This window comes from Erinaceus europaeus, chromosome 9 (genome assembly GCF_950295315.1).
Source record: "Erinaceus europaeus chromosome 9, mEriEur2.1, whole genome shotgun sequence".
In the NCBI taxonomy this organism is placed as follows: domain Eukaryota; kingdom Metazoa; phylum Chordata; class Mammalia; order Eulipotyphla; family Erinaceidae; genus Erinaceus; species Erinaceus europaeus.
Window position 1 is genome coordinate 51,924,795 of NC_080170.1, and position 25,752 is coordinate 51,950,546.

Genomic DNA, 25,752 nt, shown 5'->3' on the forward strand with positions numbered 1-25,752 from the left:
GGATTGAACCTGGGACTTCAGAGCCTCAGTCGTGAGAGTCTCTTACGCTATCTACCCCACTCCCCTTTTTCATGTTTATACCCCTCCTCTCTATTAATTTAAACCACCTATTTATTATTGTCTTTTCAGTAGTTATCCTGGAAATTTATTTACTCTTAATATCTAAATAGAATCTAAACTTAACCAGCATATTAATACTTCTTAAACAGTGTAAAGGCTCTGAAATGCAAGCTTTCATCACTCAATCCAGACTTACATACTATTATTTTGATGCATTTATTATGTCTTTTTAAAGTCCTATAAATTATACACTATAAGTTGGTTAGTAGTTTTTCTTTCTTTTTTTCATTTTTCATCTCAGGCCTTCCAGTTTGACTATCACTTCAGAAAAATCTGAAAGGAATGGCTTGCTCAGGCAAGTTTTCTTGCTAGAGGCTCCAAAGTCCCAGGTTTAGTCCCACACACAACCATAAGCCAGAGCTGAGCAGTGCTTTGGGCTTGTTCTCCCTCTCTCTCTCTCTCTCTCTCTCTCTCTCTCCACCTCTCTACCTCTCTATCTCTCTACCTCTCTCTTTTCTGTATCTCAATCTCTCATTAAAATAAATAAAATTAAAGAGAAAGAAATGGTTCACTGACAGTAAACTCTTTCACATGGAAAATAATTGGCTCAAATGCTACACGACATTTTGTTGAAATCTGAATTTTAGTTTGGAGTGACTTTCTTGAAACTTTTTTGAGATTGCCCAAGTCCGCCTTTTACTTTTGTTTTGAAATTAAATATGCCAGTATTTAGGTACTTTTTTCAGAAAAAAAGTACAATTTGTTCTGAGTTACAAGTGTCTTTTTTTTGTTGTTGTTATCACCTTAGACAAAGAAACAACCTTGGTATAACAGCACATTAGCATCAAGACGAAAACGACTCACTGCTCATTTTGAAGACTTAGAGCAATGTTATTTTTCTACAAGGATGTCTCGTATCTCAGGTACATATTCAGGACTTGTTAAAATACCTCATACTCATTTTCCAAATCCATTTACAGTATCTTACTCTGGATTTATGGAAAGTCCAATTCATAAAGTTAAAGTGTATATTTTGAACGGTCTCAGAGCATTGTGGAGGTTTTAGTGATCTTAGAGAACATGGCTTTCCCATGACTATTTCTGATCTCATTCTATGTTTGAGAATCTTTAATCTATATATAGTGAGCTATCTAAAGTCCTTTTAGAAAGTCAACCATGAAAATGCAGCTAACAAAAATAAGTAAGTTTTCAGTTTTCTCCATTTTATCACTTACTAAGGCCTAAGCACTGTTCTTGACAAGAACAAGAGGATGAAAAAACAAATTCTTATTATCAGGGATCATTGTAAATCTAGGGAGGGAAAGCATAGATAATTCTGTGTGATAATATGTGTTATATTTAGAGACACATAATTGCTAAGACAATCAAGATTGATAATACTAGGCCAAATTGAAAGTGGAAAAGTGTATGGAGATGATTCATACATAGGTTTCAGAGAAGTTGTATTTAGATTATCTCAATATAAATTAGCTCAAAAAGGTAATTAGAAACATGTTGACACTAGAGGAAATAACTTATGCAAATACATGACTGTGATACTACAAGTTGTTTTTTTTTACTGTGGAAAAATGATAAAGTTCTGTTTCTTTTTGCTAGCTCTTTCATTTGTCTTTCCTAGCATCTTTGCTCACTTATGAGGTAGTGACATTAATTCCAACCATACAGATTTTTTAAAGGTTTGCAGGTGATTTGTAAAAAAAGCAGTGCTTATATCGATTGGATTGATTTTACTAGTAGCACACTTTCAAAATTAGGATTACAGGGCAGGAAATGTCTTAATTTAGTTGTCAAGATTGTACCTTAGTGTTCTCTTGAATAGCCATGTTTATATTAATGTCTAGATACTACTTGGATTTCTTTGGACAAATTTCTGTCAAGATTGGTAGTGGAAGGAAAAAGGCTATTAGAATTATATAGTACTCTTCTATGAAGCTTAAAGAAACACAAGTCTTTGTTTATAAGTGTGTCTGAAGTCAAGGTATAATATACAGTGTATAATGTTTTTATGTACGTTGGAAACTTTAATTTTATTTAAAATATTTATTGAGTAGAGAGAGAATTTGAGAGGAAAGAGGAAGAGAAATAGAAGCACCTTGCAGCACTTCTTCACCACTTGTGAAGCTTCCCGCCTGCAGGCGGGGCTTGGGGCTTGAACTCCAGTCCTTGTGTATTATAACATATGCACTAAACCAGATGCACCACTATTCAGCTGGTGAAAACTTTAATTTTATTACTTGGGGATTGATTCTCATATTCAGTCTCTGTAATAGTCTCTAAAATACATTAGGAAGCTGTGAAATTGAAAGTTCTCTAAGAACTTGTCAATTTGATGTTGAGATATAACCACAAGCAAATGACATAAATAATAGGAAAGTCATTATTAATAATTAATTTATTTTAATTATAAAATGATGTAATAAGACATTGTCTTTAATAATTTATTTTTATAAGACTATATATAAAAAGAACCTATTAACTGTTAGATACAATCTTACTGTACACTTACTATGTTTTCCCCAATAACCTGTATTTTATTTAAAATTTGTTGAATTTTCTGAGATATTTTTTGTGAAGCAGTTTTATGTTAGTAACACTGTAATATAACTTACTAATTAGACCCTGTTCCTTTTGCTGTTTTTAGACTAGAAACACAAATTTTAACTCAGTTTAATATAGATCATTAGATAAATTTGCTTATTTCAATGATTTTTTTTTTTCCTGCCTCCAGGGTTATCGCTGGGGCTCGGTGCCTGCAGTATGAATCTGCTGCTCCTGCAGCCATTTATTTTTATTTTTTTTAGTTTTGGATAGAACAAAGGGAAATTGAAGGAGGGGAAATAGAGAGGGAGAGAGAAAGACACTTGCAGACCTGCTTCACCACTTGTGAAGCAACACTCCTCACCCCTGTGGAATCCAGAAACTTAAACCGGGATCCTTGCACTTTGTACTATGTGCGCTTAACCCCGTGCACCACCGCCCACCCCTTTTAAATCAACTTTTAAAGTATAAACTACTAGGGTCAGAAGCATAATTAATCTCTTCTAGTAGATTTTTTTAAAGTTGCTTTATTTATTTTAGATAGGACAGAGAGAAATTGAAGGGAAAGAGGTGAGATAGGGAGATAGCTATGTCCTGCAACATAGCTTCACTCCTCATGAAGCTTCTTGCCTGCAGGACCAGGGACTTGAACCTAGGTCCTTGTGCATTCAACAAGGTGCGCTTCCACCGGGCCCCCTTCTCCAGTTTTTTAAAAAATGTGTTAAATATATGTCTTCATGTCAGCAGATACCCTCAAGCTCACCTAATATCTCCAAATAAAATGATTTCTGTGTATCATGTATAGTAAGCCAACTTTATGGTTCACATATCATTATTTCACTATTCCTGCCGTTGTTTCCAATGGACTTTTAAGAAAGGAAATCATGAGAATTTACCTTGGAAAAGTTGTGTGTTTAGACTAAGGAAGAAGACATGAAAACAGTGTTGTAATAGGTACTTTGTAAGTTGATTTTGTAGTTTAAATTTCACACAGTTAAGAATGGTTTACTAAATGGACATCACTCACAGTATTTGTGCAGTGCCTTATTGGGTGAATTTACTGCTCACCCATTTCCACTAAAGACATTTGAGTAGTACTATTTTAAGTTTGTTTTTGAGATAGTTCATACACTGCAATTTTCTACTCTTGTCTCTTGTTGGACTTGAAATAACTTAAAACACTAGTGTAATCACATATTATACTTTCTTTTTATTTAAAAGCAACCATTTTAAAATCTAAAATATGCTACTCTGGATTGTGTTTGGTTAGTAACTAAAATACAAGCATGAGATGACCCTACAGCATTTTCCTTCAAACTAATAAATGCCTTGCTTAGTGTATTCTTTCATCCTTCACTTCCTCCATTGCTAAAGGGTTTTTAATACTTTGATTTATGTTAATATCTTGATTTCTTTTGACTATAGTACTTTCATTGTTGTTGTTTTTCCCAAAAATGATCGCTTTCAATAGAAAAAACATTTACAGTATGTTCTTAACTGTTATTGAATGACAAGTTTTGTAAATACTGTGAAATCTGTATTGCAGCAAAAAGATCAGCTAATTATCTTATCCATACTAATCACTAAACACTTTTTAAGAATTATGGTTTGGATTTATATGATCATTTGCCATCTCTGACTATTGCTCATTGGTTTATGTTATAGTCCAGTCCAATTTGCTGTTTTGTTTTCTTCATGTAGATGATAGTCGAACTGCAAGCCAGTTGGATGAATTTCAGGAATGCTTGTCCAAGTTTACACGCTATAATTCAGTGCGACCTTTGGCTACATTGTCCTATGCTAGTGATCTTTATAACGGGTCCAGTATAGTCTCTAGGTAAGTATCAGGACATGTTCTTCACTACTTTATTTATTCATTTATTTACTAATATTTTGGACAGAGAAAAATTGAGGGGGAGAGGGGAGAGACATCTGCAACACTGCTTCACCACTCATGAAGGCCCCCCCCACAAGTGAGGAATTTATTATTTTCTTTTGCAAGAATATTTAGAATCTAATTGCTTTTCCTAGTTTCTCTCTTTCAAGATCATCATTGATCTTAAAAGACTTTAATTCACCTTAAAATAGGAAACTTAATGAAGAATTTTGGGAAAAGAGATAAAGAATTGTTAGAACAAACCAATGTTGCATTTGGCACAGTATTTCCTAACATTGTTGAATAGATTATTCTTATTATAAAACTGCATGGTATATATGTATGTAGGTACATGTGCATACAGATGTATATATGTGACTGATCATTTATTTACCTGTTTATTTTTGCTTATGGATAATTTGGGGCTATTTACAACCTTATTCATAATCCACAAGATGGCAGCATTTGTATTCTTTGCCAATACCTCAGCTATTAGATATCAGCCAAGGTGTGGGAATTAAAGGGTTTACAGAGAAATTTATTCTCATGAATTTCAGATGGTCCCAAAGGGAAGTAATAAAAAAAGGAGACCTCTTTTTACATATAGCACATTTTTGCATGTGTTCTTAAATTATGTGCTCAGTGGTTTGAAAATACATTGTAAAACTTTCTTCTCACTATTTCTTGGTTTGAATTTTTTATACCTAGCATTCTTGATTTGAATTTTATATACATAGATTATTGTGGATAAAATTACTATTTAGAGATTATTTTAACATCTTTGTTTATATTTTCTAGAATTTTTGAAGTACCATTACATTAGACATTAGTAAACTCTAAAGGAAATGGCTATATATTTGTGGTGTTTGTTGCTACTAGTTCAGTCACTGCCCTGGCAATGTACTATTTGGTGACCTTTTTCAGATAGCACTGTTTTATATTACATTGCATTTAATACTGTTTCACTACTCTATTTCATCTATCAATCCTATGAAGTAAGACTTTGCTTTTAGTCCTACTTTAGATGAGACATCAAGTAGAGAGAAGTTTCCTACTTTGTCTGAGACCAGTTCACTGCTTGCAAAAGGAAAGAACAGATTTGACCCAGATATTCTGATTTCTGCTGTTTTGTCACTTCACAATCTGTTGAAACCTTGGGGAAAAAAAGAATACTAGAAATTAATTCTTTGGATTATCTGATAGTTTGCATTTCTGTTACTTTAGTGTCTAGTGTGGTATTAATAATGAATCTTTTGGGGTTTTAATGTGGTTCAAAAGTGAAACTTGAAGTTAATATTTTTTGTGGTAGCGAGGTATAAGGATTTACTAAGCTTAGTTTCTAATGAAAGCCAGTTCTAATCCATTATTAGGGCAATTTTTTGGTAACTTTTTATTGTGGAATGCTTTAGTTTTTTTATACACACTTGAAAACAGGTCTCAAGTTGCTACTTGTTTTCTAAGGAATGAGTCTAATTTAATTTTTAAGGCTGCTAATATATTCTTTTTTTTTTTTTTTCTTAAAGCTATGGCTTATGGTGGTTGGGGGATTGAACCTGGGACCTCAGTGCCTCAGGCATGAGGTATAACCATTATGCTGTCTTTCCCCCCCTCCTCTGCCCTAATATAGTTATTGTTTTTTTGTTTTGTTTTTTTTAATTGCCAAATCATTGCTTAGTTCTGCCTTTTGTTACTACCAAGGATTGAACTGAAACCTCAAAAGCTCAGGCATGAAATGTCTTTTGCATTAACTACTGAGCTAGAGCACCACCCCCTTCTCTATGAGAAGATAGTTCTTTTATTGTCTTGAGAGTTATTGGGTTGTATGGGGTTGGTGAGGAATGTGAATATTAGTTCTTTTCAGATTATAAAACATTTCCAAACAATGTAATGGTTGACACTCTAATTTCCTCTCTCCCTCCAGACTTCTGAATTAGATGACTAGTTATCTGCTGATCGCCACTATAGAGCACTTTAGAACTTTGTAGCCATTCTGGATTTCTTCTAAGTGGAACTGTACAGTACGTTCTTTTTGTCTAGCCTCTTTATCTCAGCCTGGTTTTTGAGATTCATCGCATTATTTTATGTTTCATCAGTTAGTTCTTGAGGCATGTCTCATTTGATGAATATTCTATAGTTTGTTTATGCGTCCCATGTTGATGGGCATTTGAGCTGTTTCCAGTTTTTGATTGTTAAGAACAAAACTGCTATGAATATTCACACACAAGTCTTTTGGATATACATATTCATATTTGTTTCTCTTGAGTAAATACCTGGGATTGGAATTGCTGAGTGGTGTGATTAGTTTGTGCTTAACATTTTAAGAAACTGCCAAACTGTTTTTTAACATGATTGGATTATTGCAAGGCAATTCCAGTTGTCCCAGTAACCCTTGGCTTTGTCCGTCTTCTTATCAGTGTGTATAGCAGTATTTTCTTCCTGTTTAACTATGCATATCTCTCAAAGGTAATGGGGTTTAATTTGGCCACTTGTATAACATTTATGTTCTATCTGTTCAAGGTTTTTGCCCAATATAAAAATAAAGATCACTGAATGGTGATAGATTTTTTTAAATATCCTAAATACCATTTATATGTGTAGATATATGTGTTTTCCCCCAGTCTGATTTTCTTTTTATTTATTTATTTACTTATTATTGGATAGAGATTGAGGAGGGAGGAGAAGTAGAAAGGAAGAGAGACAGACACCTACATACAGCCTTGCTTCACCACTCATGAAGTGCAGACCAGGAGCTTGAACCTGGGTCCTTATACACTGTAATGTGAGCACTTAACCAGGTGTGCCACCACCTGCTCCCCCCCCCCCCCCCGTGACTTCTTTTTACTATTAGGACCTTTCAAAAAGTATAAGTATTTCGATCAGTTTCAATTCATTAATTTTTAAAAAGTGATTTAATTTCTTTCTGCTATACAGAAATGTGTGCCTATCTCAAATTATGAAGATTTTTCTCCTTTATTTTTTTTTTGTATGGTTAATAGTTTTAGCTTTTATATTTTAAGTAATTCATTTCAACTTAAATTTTGTTTAGACTATGAAGTTGGGCGGTGCCCAACTTTTCTTCAAGGAAGCATCATTCACTTGAAACGGAGGTGGGAAGCCTTTTATCTTCTAAGGGCCATTTGTATATTTAATACATCATTTTGGGCCATACAAAATAATCAACTTAAAAATGAGTATTTAATTTCATGTGTCTTCTGCAGTTGCTTTGACCAAATATGGCTCAGGGGCTGTATGTTCCTGACCCCTAATTTAAAACATGAACTTTCCCAGTGGCATCTTTGTTTAAAATGCATTGAGGACATATGTCTATTGATCTACTTCTTGACTCTCTTCTGATGTGTCTGTTCTTTAGCCAGCACCATATTTCTTTGATCATTGTAGGTGGCAAAAAACCATAGTTTTGGAATCAAAATATATGATCTCTACAACTTTGTTATTTTTTTACAAAGTTGTTTAGGCTATCTTTTTAAAACTTTTTTTTCATTAGATTTTTAAAAAATATTTATTCTCTTTTGTTGCCCTTGTTTTATTGTTGTTGTCATTGTTGGATAGGACAGAGAGATGGGGAAGATAGAGAGAAAGATAGACACCTGCAGACCTGCTTCAATGCTTGTGAAGCGACTCCCTTGCAGGTGGGGAGCCAGGGGCTCGAACCGGGATTCTTATGCCAGTTCTTGTGCTTTGCACCACCTGCGCTTAACCCACAGCACTACTGCCTGACTCCCTTGTTTAGGCTATTATAAGTTATTTGCTTTTCTGTGAAAATTTTGAAACAAGATTTTGGCTTTTTTTCTGCAGTGATGGTTTGAAGAAATGTACCTAGTAAAAGTTAGATTTTGTATTGTGTATTTAACTTCATTTGTTCTTTCTTTCTGCTCCTTTTTTAAATTTTTTTATGTGGAAGAGAGATAGAAAGATGGGGGGAGGGAGAACCATAGCATCAGTCTGGCACATACAATGCTGGGGATTGAACTCAAGACCTCATACTTGAGAGCCCAATTCTTTACCCACTTCCCCACTTCCTGGGCCACTGTGTATTTGAATTTTGGTGAAATCAGTTAAAGAACATCATATTTTACCTGTGTTTGTATTCTTTAGGAACTTGCCCATTTCTTTTCATTAAAATGTCTAATTCTGAAGTCTTTGTTTTCTTGAAGTAATAGTAGTTGTGCTTCTTGAGGCATTATTACAGAAATGAATTAGATCTTTTTAACAATTGCATTCACTCTATGTTTCTTCTAGATAAATTGTATTCTGGTGTTCAGGGAAATTAATCCACCCTATTTGTTAGTGTTTGTTTTGTAATTGCAAAAATATACGACAGTGGGAATGCTTGATAGAATTTCCTTCGTGGGTTGCTGATGACTTGACCCTGCTCTGAATCTGATGGCACTAGAGGGGTGCATTGATGAGCTTCCCAGCATGTTCTGTGTCCTCGCCGCTTTCAGAATTTGAGAAGGAATATAACCTGTTTCCTCTAGCTGAACTATAACTTTAATTCGCTTTGTTTTATAAGTTAATAGGAGTACAGTTTAATACTGTGCCCACTATTTCTAGGGACTAGTTGACATGCTAAACGGTGTAAGGCCCCAAGTTCAAGCCCCTGGTCCCCACTTGCAGGGGAGAAAGCTTCACAAGTGGTGAAGCAGTGTTGTAGGTGTCCCTCTTTGTCTCTTTCTCAATCTCCCCCTCCCTCTCAATTTTTCTGTCTCTATCCAATATAAAACAAAACACAAAAACAGTGTAACTTTCAAATGTGAAAGAAAAATGCAGTAAATGTCCATGTTTAAAGTAAGTTCTCACTAACATTTTTCAAAGAAACTATGTACATTAAAAAGCTGAAAAATGGGAGTTGGGCAGTAGTGCAGCGGGTTAAGCGCACGTGGTGCAAAATCGCAAGGACCGGCCGAAGGATCCCGGTTCGAGCCCCTGGCTCCCCACCTGCAGGGAAGTCATTTCACAAGCGGTGAAGCAGGTCTGCAGGTGTTTTATCTTTCTCTCCCCCTCTCTGTCTTCCCCTCCTCTCTCCATTTTTCTCTGTCCTATCCAGCAACAACGACATCTAGAACAACAACAATAACTACAACAATAAAACAAGGGCAACAAAAGGGAATAAATAAATTATAAATTAAAAAATAAAGTATAAAAAGTCTTTAGTTCTGTAAAACTGAATTTATCATTGTAATAAACCTTTTTAAAATTGTTATTTATTTTTTATTGTCACTAGGGTTATCGCTGGGTTCAATGCCAACACTACGAACCTACTACTCCAGGTGGCCTTTTTTTTTCTTTATTTTATTGAATAAGACAGGGAAATTGAGAGGGGAGATGGAGACAGAGAAAGACAGACATCTGCAGACCTGCTTCACTGTTCATGAAGTGTACCCCCTGCAGGTGCCCCCCTGCAGGTGGGGAGCAGGGCTGGAACCTCACTACTTGCTCATGGTGATGTGTGTACTTGACCGGGTACACTACCACCCAGTCCCTGCAATACACTTTTTAAACTACTTTTTTTTTTAAGTGATTTTTAACAGTAACTTTGCTCCTACCACCCCCCATCCCTCTAGCACTGCTCAGCTCTGGCTTATGGTTGTTCTGAACTTAGAACCTTTGGTGTCACAGGAATGAAAGTCTTTTTGCATAACCTTTATACTGTCTCCCCACCCCACCCACTTGTTTTAAGAATTCGTGTTGATAGTGGATAGCAGAAATCTGCATTGCAAAGGTTAGCAGTTTAATTAAAAATTTAATAGCATGCAATATTTTTCATGTTAACTGACACTATTTCATTGTTATATTTTGCTTTTTGACATTACATCCCATACCTAAACTACTAGCTTACAGATTGACCACAGGCAGCTTTTTAGTTTTCAGTGTGTAAAAATAATAGATAAAATTACATCAATCTCACAGTATTATTATGAGAATTAAATGAGTTAATACATTCAGTGGTTGTGGTTAATGAGTGATCTGTGGATGCCAGCTATTATTATCTTGTAATGCTAGATTAGTGAGAAATTTTAGAAAGGGTGCTTCACTCATTATATACTCCATGATTTTTTTTAAAAAAAATTTAATTCCATTATATCACATAGATATCTATCAATAGTTGGTTACCTGAAACTTTGCTATTTCTTCAAGTTAAGTCCTTATTTTTCTTTGGATTTGCTTATTTTAGAACTCTCATTAAAAGTCAGTAAGTGAGACTGGGTGGTAGTACAGTGGGTTAAGTTCACATGGCGCAATGCTCAAGGACCTGCCCAAGAATCCTGGTTCTAGCCCCCAGCTCCCCATCTGCAGGGGGGTGGGTCACTTTACAAGCAGTGAAGCAGGTCTGCAGGTGTCTCCCTTTCTCTCCTCCTCTCTGTCTTCCCCTCCTCTCTTGATTTTTTGCCTTCTCCAACACCAGGAGTATTAACAGCAATACCAATAATAACAAGGGTCAAAAAAAAAAAAAGGAAAAATGGCCGCCAGGAGTAGTGGATTCATAGTCATAAACCTGGAGACAAAAAAAAAAAAGTAAGAGAGGGGCAAACTTCTTAAATGTCAGTAGGATGGGGTTATGGAGCCAGGTGGTAGTATAGTGGGTTAAGCGCACGTGGGGCAGAGCATAAGGATGGGTGTAAGGATTTGGGTTTGAGCCCCCAGCTCCCCACCTGCAGGGGAGTCGCTTCACAGGCGGTGAAGCAGGTCTGCAGGTGTCTATCTTTCTCTCCCCCCTCTGTCTTCCCCTCCTCTCTCCATTTCTCTCTGTCCTACCCAACAACGACAGCAATAATAACAACAACGGCGATAAACAACAAGGGCAATAAAAGGGGGGGGGGATATTTAAAGTGATTCTAAAAGAAGGGGAACATTTTTTCCCCTTGTTTGAAGTCTAAGGAATCTGTATAGGAGATTCAAAGTCAAAGAGCTTGATTGGGGGCCTTAGGAAATAATTTGGGGCCTGGAGAAATAGTTGACCAGGTGAGGTGCCTGTATTACCATGCACCCAATTGAGGTTTGAACCCTGGCACCACTATGACAACAGAGGAAGCTTTGGTATTGTGGTGTCACTCTGTCTCTACCTCAATGAAATAGTGTTTTGAAGAGGTAAAATCATGAATATGCCAGGCCCTAGTTTCATTAATAAGAAAAGAAAAAAAGAAAATGATTGGGGAAATGTCATAATTTTCTGATTCCATTTCATCCCTTTGTCATTCTCTCTTAAGTAATTCAACGTACATATCAGTTTGTTTATTTTACTAGCATTAGATACTATAAAACTAGCACCCTCATAAGTAGTGGGTAGGGGAAATTACTAGAGTTTGTAAAAAATGAATTGATAATTTTGACATATTCTTAATATACCGAACTATTAAATCTTTACTGCTTTTCCGTTGTAATGCTTTAACCAAGACTATTGAAATAAGCTATAATGTGGTTACTAAAGCTGTATTGAAAAATATTTCCAGTGTCTAGAAACAAAAGTAGCAGTATAAGCAGAATTATGTAGCAGGGTATAAATTACCATTTACAGTTTGATATATGACTTTCCTTGCACAGGGTCCCAAATAAAATTGAATACTTTTCAGTTTGATTATTATCCTTATAGAAAGAATTACTTTAGAAACGGGGGAAAAAATCCAGTTCTAGCATTGTCATAAAGATGGGTAAACAGTCTTCCTGATCAGGTATACATTTTCCCCATAGTATTGAATTTGACCGGGATTGTGACTATTTTGCAATCGCTGGCGTTACAAAGAAAATTAAAGTCTATGAATATGGCACAGTTATCCAGGATGCAGTGGATATTCATTACCCTGAAAATGAAATGACCTGCAACTCCAAAATCAGGTACCTGTATTCTTTTCTTTGGTACAGTATGGTGTTGTATCACAATTTATACATGTTCAATTAATCTGAGTTTTTTTACTTTATCTTTGTGAGACTCCTTACTGTTCTAGATGAACACTACAATAGCATGCAGAGAATACATCTAAAGAAACTGGTTGGTTTTGCCACATGTTCAAAGTTTAATTTTAATTGGTAAATTTATAAAATTTGAATTTTAGTCATAAATTTCTATAAAGATATTTTGGGATATAAGTACAGAAGTTCAGTTCAAACTATTGGCTTATGACTTAATCAGTATTATATCAAGGGGCTGAAATAGTCCCTGTTGTTCTACTCTGGCATGCTCTATACTCTTCTAGCTTCTCTTACTTGCAGGTAGTAGAGCTGGCCAGTGAACTTTAGGCTCACACCTGCCTTCCTGCTAAAGATCACAGAGGATAGAGGAGTGCAGTCCCATTAGATAGATATTCCTGGAAATTACTTGATAATTTTCTTCCCACATCTGTTGTGCACAAAATGGTCATTCAAATCCTTGTAGACCATTTTTTTCAGGCTTCTAATCTTTTTGAACACAAAATTATTTGTAGTTTGATGTTATTTATATTTGTTTATGTATTTATTTATTTGTAAAATGAGCCTTATCTCTTTCAGCTGTATCAGTTGGAGTAGTTACCACAAGAATCTGTTAGCCAGCAGTGATTATGAAGGCACAGTCATCCTATGGGATGGCTTCACAGGACAGAGGTCAAAGGTCTATCAGGTAAATAAGGATCCTAATCACTGGTTTTAGAGGGTCACATTTTCACTTTCCTTAATTGTAGAGCTTCATATGCTTTATAATTACTATTTGAAGTCACAACTTAGTGATCTTTATGGCTGTATAATACTAAGTAATCTTTTTCAGTAATCTTTTTCTGAAGTTCCTCTACAGACTTTAATTTGTAGAGTATATCAAATGAGTTTCCAAAAGAAATCATTTTAGTAAGTAGACATAAAAAATATTTTAGAACTACCTTGCATCTCATTTATTTTCATAGCTTCTTCACTCTTTCCTACTATAGCAATAAGTTGGTGTCAAGATATTTGATGTGCTATATAATTTCAAGATATATATATATTTTGCCTGAGACTCTTTCCTTCTACATCCAGGAGCATGAGAAGAGGTGTTGGAGTGTTGATTTTAATTTGATGGATCCTAAACTCTTGGCTTCTGGCTCTGACGATGCAAAAGGTACTATTTGAAGCATCACCTGCATTTCTTTTTCTGACAGAGATACAAATATCAAGTGAAACTTATAGCAATCCTTTTGTGATCACTGATTATTCTAAAAATAGCCTAAGCACAAAACTTTTTTTTTAAAAAAAAAAAAAACCCAAACAGTTCTCAGACAAGTTTTTAAAAAATATATTTATTTATTTTCTCTTTTGTTGCCCTTATTGTTTATCGTTGTTGTTACTGTCATCGTTGTTGGATAGGACAGAGAGAAATGGAGAGAGGAGGGAAAGACAGAGATGGGAAGAGAAAGAGAGACACCTGCAGACCTGACTTTCTTCCAGATAGACAAAGAAAGATGGACAGAGAGAGAGAGAGAGAGAAAGATACCACAACATCCAGAACCAAAGTTTCCTCCAGTATGCTAGGGTCCAATTTAACACCTTTGTTGTGAGCATGACATAGTGTGCACACTATCCAGAGTAGTTATCTTACTGGCTCAAAGTTTCCATGTATTTGCTAGTACAGAGAAAAATTAAGAAGGGTAAGGGAGAGAGAGAGACACCTACAGACCTGCTTCACCACTTGTGAAACATTTCCCTTTTGTAGGTGGAGAGCAGGGGCTCAAATCTGGACCTTCATATATAGTAATGTGTGCTCTCAACCAGTTGTATTACTGCCTGCCCCCAAAACTTTCTTTTTCTAAGACTTTGATGCTTAGAACAAAACTCTTCCTCTTTTGGAGCTAATACAACAAACAAACAAAAAAATTGTATCTTTGCTATAATATTTGCTGAAAGCATGCCAGACATTGATGTTTAGAAATTACTTCCATCTTATAAGCAATTCCATTATATAGACCATTAAATTAACATTCCCCTTCCCCCCAAATAATATTTAGAAATAATTGTTTTCTGCATTATGTATCTTTTGGGTTCTACAACTCAATACAGAGTATCAAGTGTTTTTTCTTTTTATTTCTTTATTGGGGGGGATTAATGGTTTACCGTCAACAGTAAAATACAATAGTTTGTACATGCATAACATTTCTCATTTTCCCATATAACAATTCAACCCCCCACTAAGTTCTCCTCTGCTATCATATTTCAGGACCTGATCTCTCCCTCATCCCCACCCCGTAGTCTTTTACTTTGATGAAATATACCAACTCCAGTCCAAGTTCTGCTTAGTGTTTTCCCTTCTGATCTTGTTTTTCAACTTCTGTCTATGAGTAACATCATCCCATATTCATTTTTATTTTTATTTTTTTATAAAAAGAAAACATTGACAAAACCATAGCATAAGAGGGGTACAACTCCACACATTACCACCACCAGAACTCTGTATCCCATCCCCTCCCCTGATAGCTTTCCTATTCTTTAACTCTCTGAGAGTATGGACCCAGGGTCATTATGGAGTGCAGAAGGTGGAAGGTCTGGCTTCTGTAATTGCCTCCCCGCTGAACATTGGTGTTGACAGGTCGATCCATATCAGATTTTAGGCTCTGGGGAAGCAGGGCTCCAGGACACATTGGTGGGGATCAGCAGATGCAATATCATAGATAGCTAGTAGGCCTATTTTAGTTATATTCCAAAGGACCTGTGACTATAGTTTTTTTTGTTTGTTTTGTTTTTCCCCTGAGCCTAAATTCTGATATGCAGGTGGATCCTAATTATTGTCTGGGAGGTGGTGTCATGGCTGGCAGAAGGACCAGAAAGCTGGATCAGGGAAGAGAATAGTTCCCAAATATAGGAAAGGTGTATAAATAGTGTTGACTATAAACCCCATTGATTTGATATGATCTGGGGCCCATATTCAGCTTAGGAGCCTATGTGATTTCTGTATCCCTGTAGATCTGAGCTCATATTCTGTGGTCATGAGTAGGAACATTCCAAGCTGCCCTGATTTCAGGACCCATCTTCCTTGGGTGGAGCATTCTGTACCATTGTTGATCCAAGTTGAGGGCAAGGTCCTATGGGGGCTCACAAAAGGGTTTGTTGTGTTGTTCCTGACAGAGATGACTGGTAACATTGGGGAGTGGGATTTATTTGAGATCTAGGCCCATTGTGTCTGTCTGGGAATCTCAAGACTCCCCAAATAGGTAGCCTGATAGTGACTAAAGAGTCATCATTAAAGTATGCCAGTCTCTTGCCCTTATTCAGCATTTTCAGTCCTTGCTTTGATGAGGATAGCTTTGGAGTGAGTGGGGAAAGTGTAATAGGAAGTAGGTGAGGAGGGTATCTAAGTCTAAGTAGACACTATTTCTTTATGAACTTTATACTGACTCACTGCAGACTATTGTGTACTTTTGCTTTCAGGTATATATTTTGCTCTGATTTATGGATACATGTAAGCATATGTTCTATATCTAGATTTTGGGACTTTCTTAGGAAGTGAACCTCCTGGAATGGAATTAGAGAATACCATGAAAGGGAAGGTCTCACCCTTTTAATGTAATGAGGCTGAAGGGTTGATATTCCACGCTTGACATCTCTGGATACAGTCTGAAGTGAAGCATACTGAGGTGGTACTCGTTGCATTGATTAGGTTGGGATCGGCAGATGCAATATCATTTGGTATGAATTGAGAGAAGCATGCAGGAAAGTGAGCTCCACCCCGGAGATTAAAGGACTGGGGAAATATAGGCTCTATAGAGGAAGTGGGAGGTTCCTGCTGTCTTAGAGTTTAAGAAGGTAATAGATAGTTATTGCTGTAATCACATTATTGTCAATTGGGTTAACTTTGAAAAATCCCTTTGTTAGGATTTACTGTATCGTACATAACATCACCATAATTTATGTCCTTTGACATTATTTGTATAGAGCTGTGCCACTGGTTGCTTCTGTTCTCCCTGGTCTAAGCCTTTAAGAGAGTCAGCCTATCAAAGAATCAGCCTATGGTCTGTGCATTAAAAAGTTTGAGACATTCAATCAATTTTCCCCCAATCATATTAATTAAATAGTGATTTATATGACTAAAAATTGTTAGGAGTGTACATAAACACCATTCTTAGCACCAAAAGACTGTGCCCCATCCCACCCCCAACCCCCCAGTGAAGCCGAACTTCCGCCCCTGCCCTCAACCCAGAGATTTTTACTTTGGTGCCCTACTGCAAATTCAGTCAAAACCTGCTTTGAGTTTCCCTTTCTGTTATTCTGTCTCAATTTCTGTTTATGAGTGGGATCATTCCATACTCATCTTTATCTTTCTGACTTAGCTCACTTAACATAATTTCTTCTAGCCCCATCCAAGATGGGTCAGAGAAAGTGGCTTCATTGTTCTTCATAACGGCGTAGTATTCCATTGTGTATATATACCACAGCTTTCTCAGCCATTCATCTGTTGTTAAGCACCTGTGTTGCTTTCTGATTTTAGCTATTACGATTTGTGCTGCTGTGAACATAGATTTACACATACCTTTTTGCTTAGCTGTTTTGGAGTCATTGGTGTATATTCCTCAGAGAGGAATTACTGGGTCATGTGGAAGGTCCATGTCTATCCTTGTGAGAGTTCTTCAGACTGCTCTCCACAGAGGTTGGACCAATTTACATTCCCACTGGCAGTACAGAAGAGTTCCTTTGTCCCTACAGCATGTCCAGCATTTGTTGCCCAGTCCTTTTTGATGTATGCCATTCTCACAGGAGTGAGGTAGTATCTCAGTGTTGTCTTTATTTGCATTTCTCTGACAGTCAGTGACCTGGAGCCATTTTTCATGTGTTTGTTAGCCTTTGAATCTCTTCTGTAGTTAGTGTTCTGTTCATATCCTCTGTCCATTTGTGGTAGGGTCATTTTTTGTTGTTTGTTGCTAAGTTTGCTGAGCTCTTTGTATATTTTGGTTATTAGTCTCTTGTCTGATGTATGGCATGTGAAGATCTTCTCCCATTCTGTGTGGGCATCTCTTTGTTTGTTGATGGTTTCTTTGGCTGTGCAGAAACTTTTAAATTTGATGTAGTCCCATTGATTTGCTTTTATTTTAGTCTTCCTTGCAGTTGGGTTTGTATCATCAAAGATGTCCTTGAGTTTTAGGTGGGAAAGTGTTCCAACAATGTTTTTCTCTAAGTATTTGATAGTTCTAGTCTAACATCCAGGTCCTTGATCCATTTGGAGTTGACTTTTGTTTCTGGTGAGATAAAGTGGTTCAGTTTCATTCTTCTGCATGTTTCAACCCAATTATCCCAGCACCATTTATTGAAGAGAGCCTCCTTCCTCTATTTAATACTTTGGGCTCCCTATCAAAGGTGAGATGTCCATAGGTGTGGGGGGGTTAGTTCTGGGTTTTCAGTTCTGTTCCACTGATCTGTGTGCCTATTTTTGTTCCAATGCCAGGCTGTTTTGTAGATGATGGCCTTATAATATAATTTGAGATCTATGAGTGTGATGCCTCCATTTCTGTTTCTTTTCCTCAAGATAGTTTTGGCAATTCTAGGTGTTTTCTGGTTCCAGATAAATGATTATAATTTTTATTCTATTCTCTTAAAGAAGCTTAGTGGAGCTTTGATGGGGTCTCACATTAAACTTATATATGGCTCTGGGGAGAGAATATTCATTTTGATGATATTAATTCTCCCAGTCCATGAACATGGGATGTCTTTCCTTTTTTTTTTGGTATTATTTTCTATTTCTTTGAATACTGATTCATAATTTTCAGTATACAAGTCTTTCACTTCTTTGGTCAGCTTTATTCCTAGGTATTTTATTGATTTTGCTGCAACAGTGAATGGAAGTGATTTCTAGATATCCTCTTCTTCGGCTTTAGTTTTTGCATAAACAAATGCAACTGATTTTTGTACATTGATTTTGTAGCCTGACACCTCACTGTATTGCCTAATAACTTCCAGTAGTTTTCTGCTGGATTCTTTAGGTTTTTCTATATATACTATCATATCATCTGCAGATAGTGAGAACTTGACTTCTTCCATTCCAATCTGTATTCCTTTGATTTCTTTCTCTTGTCTGATTGCTATGGCAAGAACTTCCAATACTTTGTTGAAAAGTAATGGTGATAGTGGACAGCCCTGTCTAGTCCCTGATCTGAGGGGGAATGCTTTCAGCTTCTGTCCATTGAGCATGATGTTGGCAGTAGGTTTGCTATATACGGACTCCATAATCTTGAGGAATTTTCCATCTATTCCCATTTTGTGTAGTGTTTTGAGCATGAATGGGTGTTAGATTTTGTCAAAGGCCTTCTCTGCATCTATTGAGATAATCATTTGGTTTTTGGTTTTCTTTTATTGATATGGTGAATGATATTGTTGACTTATGTATGTTGAACCAGCCTTGCATTTTTGGGATAAATCCCACTGGTCGTGATTAACAATCTTTTTGATATACTGCTGTATCAGGTTGGCCAAGACCTTGTTTAATATTTTGGCATCTATGTTCATCAGAGATATTGGTCTGTAGTTTTACTTTTTTGTTGTGTCCCTCTCTGCTTTTGATATCAGGGTGATGTTGGCTTCATAGAAAGTGGAAGGCAGTGTTCCTGTTTCTTCGACCTTGTGGAAGAGCTTTAGAAGTATAGCTATTGACTGTTTCATGAAGGTTTTGTAGAATTCGTTTCTATCTGGTCCAGGACTTTTTTTGTTGGGAAGATTCTTAATAACTGTTTCGATTTCTATGTCTGTGATTGGTGCATTTTTGTTTTGTAGTTCTTCTTGGTTCAGTTTTGAAAGGGCATATATTTTCTAGAAATCCTTCCATTTCTTCCAGATTCTCTGGCTTGGTGGCACAAAAAGTTTCACATGATTTTTTGGATTTCTGTGGTGTCAGTTGTGATATTTCCTCTATCATTTACGATTCTATTTACTTGAGTCTTTTTTTTTTTTCTTTTCTTTTTTTTTTTCCTCCTCCAGGGTTATTGCTGGGCTCGGTGCCTGCACCATGAATCCAACCCTCCTGGAGGCCATTTTTTTTCCCCCTTTTGTTGCCCTTGTTGTAGCTTCGTTGTGGTTATTATTATTGCCCTTGTTGACGCAATTTGTTGTTGGATAGGACAGAGAGAAATGGAGAGAGGAGGGGAAGACAGTGAAGGGGAGAGAAAGATAGACACCTGCAGACCTGCTTCACCGCCTGTGAAGCAACTCCCCTGCAGGTGGGGAGCCGGGGGCTCAAACCGGAATCCTTACTCTGGTCCCTGCGCTTTGCGCTACATGCGCTTAACCCACTGCGCCACTGCCTGACCCCCTCTTTTTTTTTTCTTTAGTGAGTCTGGCTAGGGGTTTCTCAATCTTGTTTAATTTTTCAAAGAACCAACACTTGACTTCATTGATCTTTTGTATGGTTCTCTTATTTTCAAGGTTGTTTATTTCTGCTCTAATTTTAGTGATTTCCCTACTTCTGGTTGCTTTAGGGTTTCTTTGTTCCTCTTCCTCTAAGTCCTTAAGGCATGCAGTAAAGTCATTTATTTGAGCTTTTTCTTGTTCTCTAGTGTGTGATTGTATGGCTATGAGTGTCCCTCTCAGTACTGCTTTAGCTATGTCCCCAAAACTTTTATAACTTGTGTCTTCATTTAAAAAAAAAATTATATAAAAAGGAAATATTTACAAAACCATAGGATAAGAGGGGTACAACTTCACACAATTCCCACCACCAGACCTCCATATACCATCCCCTCCACTGATAGCTTTCCTATTCTTTAACCCTCTGGGATTATGGACCCAAGATCATTGTGGGATGCAGAGAGTTGAAGGTCTGGCTTCTGTAATTGCTTCCCTGATGAACATGGGTGTTGACAGGTCGATCCATACTCCCAGCCTTGGGGAAGGGCTCTGGGGAAGCAGAACTCCAAGGCACATTAGTGGGGTTGTCTCTCCAGGGAAGTCTGGTCACATCCTACTAGCATCGGAAACCTGGTGGCTAAAAAGAGAGTTAATATACAAAGCCAATCAAATTGTTGAACAATCATGGACCTAAAGGCTGGAATAATGCTGAAGAAGTGTTGGGGGGGGGGGGTCCTTCATTTTGTAGATTGCTAGTAGGCATATTTAGTTATATTTCAAAGGGCCTGTAGCTATACTAGTGGGGTTTTTGTTGTTGTTTGTTTGTTTGTTTGTTTGTTTGTTTTGCCTGAACCTGAAATCTGATATGCAGGTGGATCCTAATTATTGCCTGGGGAGATGGTGTCATGGCTCGGAAAAGGACCAGAAAGCTGGATCAGGGAAGAGAGTAGCTCCCCAATATGGGAAAGGGGTATAAATATTACTGTAAACCCCATCGATTTAATGTGATCTGGGGCCCATAATTAGCTTAGGAGCCTGTGTGACCTCTACATCCCTCTAGATTTGAGCTCTGTGATTTGATTCTCTGTGATTTGATCTCTAGATTTGATTCTGTGGCCATGGGTAGGAACATTCCTTGCTGCCCCAGTATCAACTCATCTTCCTCAGGTGTAGCATAGAGTATGTTGTCCATCCTCCCTTCAGAGGATGGAACATTCTCTACCATTGTTGATCCAAGTTGAGGGCAAGGTCCTATGGGGGGCCCACAAGGGGGTCTTTTTTGTTGTTCCTGATAGAGATGACTGGAAACAATGGAGAGAGGGATTTATTTGAGTTCTAGGTCCATCAAGTCTGTTTGGGAATCTCAGGACTCCCCGATTAGGGCCCCAGCTGGTGGAATGGCCTGATAGTGACTAAAGAGTCATTGTTAAAGTATGCCAGTGTCTTGCCCTTATTCAGCTTTTGTAGTCCTTGCTTTGCTAAGGTTAGCTTTGGAGTGAGTGAGAGAACTGTAATAGGAAGTAGGTGAGGAGGGTATCTAAGTCTAACTGGACACTATTTCTCTATGAACTTGATACTGATTCACTACAGACTATTATGTATTTTTGCTTTCAGGTATATATTTTGCCCTAATTTATGGATACATGTGCACATATGCTCTGTCTTATGGGACCTACCCTATATCTAGGTTTTGGGACTTTGTTAGGAATTGAACCTCCTGGAATGGAATTAGAGAATACCATGAAAGGAAAGGTCTCACCTGAGTGATGAGGGTGAAAGGTTGGCATTCCATGCCTGACATCTCTATACACAGTCTGAGGTGAAGCATGCTGAGATGGTACTTATTGCATTGATTATGTTAGAATCTGTGGATGCAATATCATTTGGCCTGACTTGAGAGAAGCATTCAGGGAAGTGAGCCCCACCCCAGAGGTTCCAGAATTGGAAGAAACAGGCTCTATAGAAGAAGCGGGAGATTCCTGTTGTCTTAGGGTTTAAGAAGACAATAGATACTTATTGCAAGAATCACATTGTTTGGCAACTGGGTTAATTTTGTAAAATCCCTTTGTTAGGATTTGCTGTATCATACACACCCTCACCATATTTTATGTTTGACATTATTTGTATACAGCTATGCCAACAGTGGCTTTTGTTCTCCCTGGACTAAGCTTTTAAGAGAGTCAGCATATCAGAGACTCAGCCTATGTATTAAAAAGACTCGGGAGTCAGGCGGTAGAGCAGCAGGCTAAGCGCATGTGCCACAAAGCACAAGGACTGGCGTAAGGATCCCGGTTTGAGCCCCTGGCTCCCCACCTGCAGGGGAGTCACTTCACAAAAGGTGAAGCAGGTCTGCAGGTGTCTATCTTCCTCTCCCCCTCTCTTTCTTCCCCTCCTCTCTCCATTTCTCTTTGTCTTATCCAACAACAATGACTTCAATAACAACAATAATAACTATAACAATAAAACAAGGGTAGCAAAAGGGAATAAATATATATTAAAAAAACTTTATAAAAAAAGACTCAGTCTGTGCTATAGAAAGTTTGAGACATTCAATCCATTTTCCCCTCATATTAATTAGTGATTTATATGACTATAAATTGATAGGAGTGTACATAAACACCATTCTTACCACCAAGACTGTCCCATCCCCTCCCCCTCCCTCCACCCCGCCCTATGAAGCTGAACATCCACCCTCACCCTCCACCCAGGGCTTTTACTTTGGTGCCCTACTACAAATTTAGTCAGATCTGCTTTGAGTTTCTCTTTCTGTTATTCTCTCTCAAATTTTGTTTGAGTGGGATCATTCCATACTCATCTTTATCTTTCTGACTTATCTCACTTAACATAATTTCTTCTAGCTCCATCCAAGATGGGTCAGAGAAAGTGGGTTCATTGTTCTTAATAGCTGCGTAGTATTCCATTGTGTATATATATATATATACCACAGCTTTCTCAGCCATTCATCTGTTGTTGGGCACCTGGGTTGCTTCCAGGTTTTAGCTATTACTACTATTATTTAGAATTGTGCTGCTATGAACATAGGTGTACACATATCTTTTTGGTCGGCTGTTAAGGTGTCCTTGGGTTATATCTCCAGGAGAGGAATTACTGGGTCATATGGAAGGTCCATGTCTATCCTTGTTAGAGTTTTCCAGACTGCTCTCCACAGAGGCTGGACCAATTTACATTCCCACTGGCAGTGCAGAAGGGTTTTCTGTCCCCACAGCCTCTCCAGCATTTGTTGCTGCTGTCTTTTTTGATGTATGCCATTCTCACAGGAGTGAGGTGGTATCTCAGTGTTGTCTTAATTTGCATTTCTCTGACAATCAGCGACCTGGAGCAATTCTTCTTATGTTTGTTAGCCTTTTGGATCTCCTCTGTAGTGAATGTTTTGTTCATATCCTCTGCCCATTTATTGGATAGGGTCTGGGTCTTTTTTTTTTTTTTTTTTTGCTATTTTTGCTGAGCTCTTTGTATATTTGGTTATTAGTCTCCTGTCTGATGTATGGCATGTGAAGATCTCCCATTCTGTGAGGGGTCTCTTGGTTTGTGTGATAGTTTCTTTGGCTGTGCAGAAGCTTTTGAATTTGGTGTCATCCCACTGGTTTGTTTCTGCTTTAATCTTCCTTGCAGTTGGGTTTGTTTCATCAAAGATGTCCTTGATTTTTAGGTGGTTTTTCTTTTTGTTGTTGAATGTTGGCTTTACTCCACTATGGTCTGAGAATATGATACTTGGGATGATTTCAGTGCTGTTGAATTTGTTGATACTGTCTTTGTGGCCTAACATGTGGTCTATCCTTGAGGATGTGCTGTGTGGATTCCTGTTTTTTGGGGTGAAGAACTCTGAAATATCCAGGAGGTCCAGTCTGTCTATCTCTTCATTTAATTCTCTTGTTTCTTTGTTGATTCTCTGCTTCGTTGGTCTGTCTTAAGTGTGAGAGTGGGATATTGAGGTCTCCCACTATTATTGTATTATTGTATTGATATATTTTTATAGTTCTTTCAGTAGATGTTTGATATATTTAGATGGCCCCTCATTGTGTGCATAGATGTTAATAATTGTTAAATTTTCTTTGTTGATTGATCCTCTGATCATTATGTAATGGCCTTTCCTATCTTTTATTACTTTATTTTATTTAAAGTCTGTTGTGTCAAGAGATGAGGATGGATGTTCCTGCCCTTTTTTTGTGGTCTATTAGCCTGTTGGATAGTTTTCCATCCTTTCACTTTAAGTCTGTGTTTGTCTTGTTAGGTCAGGTGGGATTCTTGCAAGCAGCATATGGTTGGGTTGTGCTTTCTGATCCATTTCCCACTCTGTGCCTTTTAATGGGTGAGTTTAAGCCATTGACATTTATTGATATAATGGATTTACGGTATTGCAGTGCCATTATTCAACATTTTTTTATTTGCTCTGATATATGGCAAGCATTCTGGTGATGTTTTTGTTTATAAGAGGTCTTTTAGAACCTCTTTCAGGGCAGGCTTGGTGATGATGATTGCCTGTCTGAGAAGGTTTTGATCTCTCCATTTAGTTGGAATGAAAGTCTAGCTGGATATATAACCCTTTTTCATTGAGGACTTGATAGATATCTTGCCATTCTCTTTTGGCTTTTAGAGTTTGAGTAGAAAAGTCTGCTGATAGTCTTATGGATTTTCCCCTGTATGTTAACTTTTTGTTTTTCTCTTTCAGCCTTTTGGATCCTTTCTTTATCTTTACGTCTTTTCATTGTAACAGCGATGTGTCTTGGTTTCTTGAGGTCTGGGTTGATTTTGGTTGGGACTCTCTGAGCCTCTTGAATCTTAATGTCCTTTCTGTTGTTTAGGTCTGGGAAGTTTTCTTCTATTATTTCCTCTAGGATGTTTACTTCCCCTTCCTCTGTTTCTTCCTCTGGTAGGCCAATTATACGAATGTTGCTTCTTTTAAGATCATTCCATATGTCTCTTTTGTTTTTTGTTTTTTTTAGTGTCTCTCAATCTCTTTTTTAGCTCTTTTACCTCTTAGTTTTCTCTAGCTCACCCTTTGTCTGGCTAATTGTTTTCTGCTTCTGTTTGTCTGCTTTCCCTTCCCTCAGCTTCTTTTTTTCAGTTCAGTTAGTATTAGCTTGATCTGCTCATTGGCCTTTTAGCTCAGCTATTTCAGCTTTCACTTCTCTAATTACCTCGAGGTAGCTTGTATATTCCTTGAGCGTCTCATCTGTTGTTTCCCTAATTCTGATAGCCCTTTCCTCCATACTTGTCTTCATTTCTGTGATTACTAGGTTTCTATTGCTTGCATACTTTTCTTATCTATGGTTACTTCTGACTGATTTAGAGTTTCGTCTGGGCTCCTCTCCTGATTCATTGTGGTAGCAGTTTTATTTGCTCTTGATATGACCATTTTTTTTATTGATGTGGTTTGTATTCTTTTGTTCTGTCATTCTTCAGTTGTTGTGTTTTGAGTACTAGCCATGCTGTACCTTTATGACAAGTGCAGTCACCAACCTCAGCAATTATAATAGTAGTAACTGAAGTAAGAATTTATGCAGTTCAACCAATACCAATTAGCCAAAGAACACCTCCAGTCCAAGAAAAAATAGTAATCAAAACCAAAAGAAAGAGAAAGGAAATAAGGGAAATCAAGAGTAGGCAAGTATGCAAATCTACTGTCCACTATAAATTCTAGGGATAGCAGAAGGAGAAAGGAAAGTAGAAAAGACACACACACACACACACACACACACAGATTTCTTCTACAAGTAATTCACAAACAAGTGTCAGTGAATTCAGAAGGCAAAAGAACGAAGAAAAGAAGAAGGGTGGGGGAGGCAGTGAAAGAAAAGAGGTTTTTTTCTTTTTCTTTCTTGAATTAGCTAGGAGGAGAGAAAAAGGTGAGTGGAGGGAAGCAGGAGAGAGAAACAAGTTCCTCTCACAATGGATAGGACACCCAGTCACCTATCAGTGTAAAAGGTAACAGCAGTTAATTTTAGTCAACC

The 25,752-nt window shown here is 37.3% G+C and overlaps 1 protein-coding gene across 3 annotated transcripts in view; it reads left to right on the top strand.

Annotated features, from left to right (window-relative positions):
- The window catches only part of COP1 (COP1 E3 ubiquitin ligase), an 88,067-nt gene that overhangs the window by 36,145 nt on the left and 26,170 nt on the right, over window positions 1–25,752 (top strand). For all 3 annotated transcript variants that reach the window (XM_060197896.1, XM_060197894.1, XM_060197893.1), the window contains exons 10-14: window positions 869–983; window positions 4,321–4,456; window positions 12,206–12,349; window positions 13,001–13,109; window positions 13,499–13,580. In XM_060197896.1, coding sequence (XP_060053879.1) covers window positions 869–983; window positions 4,321–4,456; window positions 12,206–12,349; window positions 13,001–13,109; window positions 13,499–13,580 — 586 coding nt within the window. The remainder of the gene's footprint in view (window positions 1–868; window positions 984–4,320; window positions 4,457–12,205; window positions 12,350–13,000; window positions 13,110–13,498; window positions 13,581–25,752) is intronic.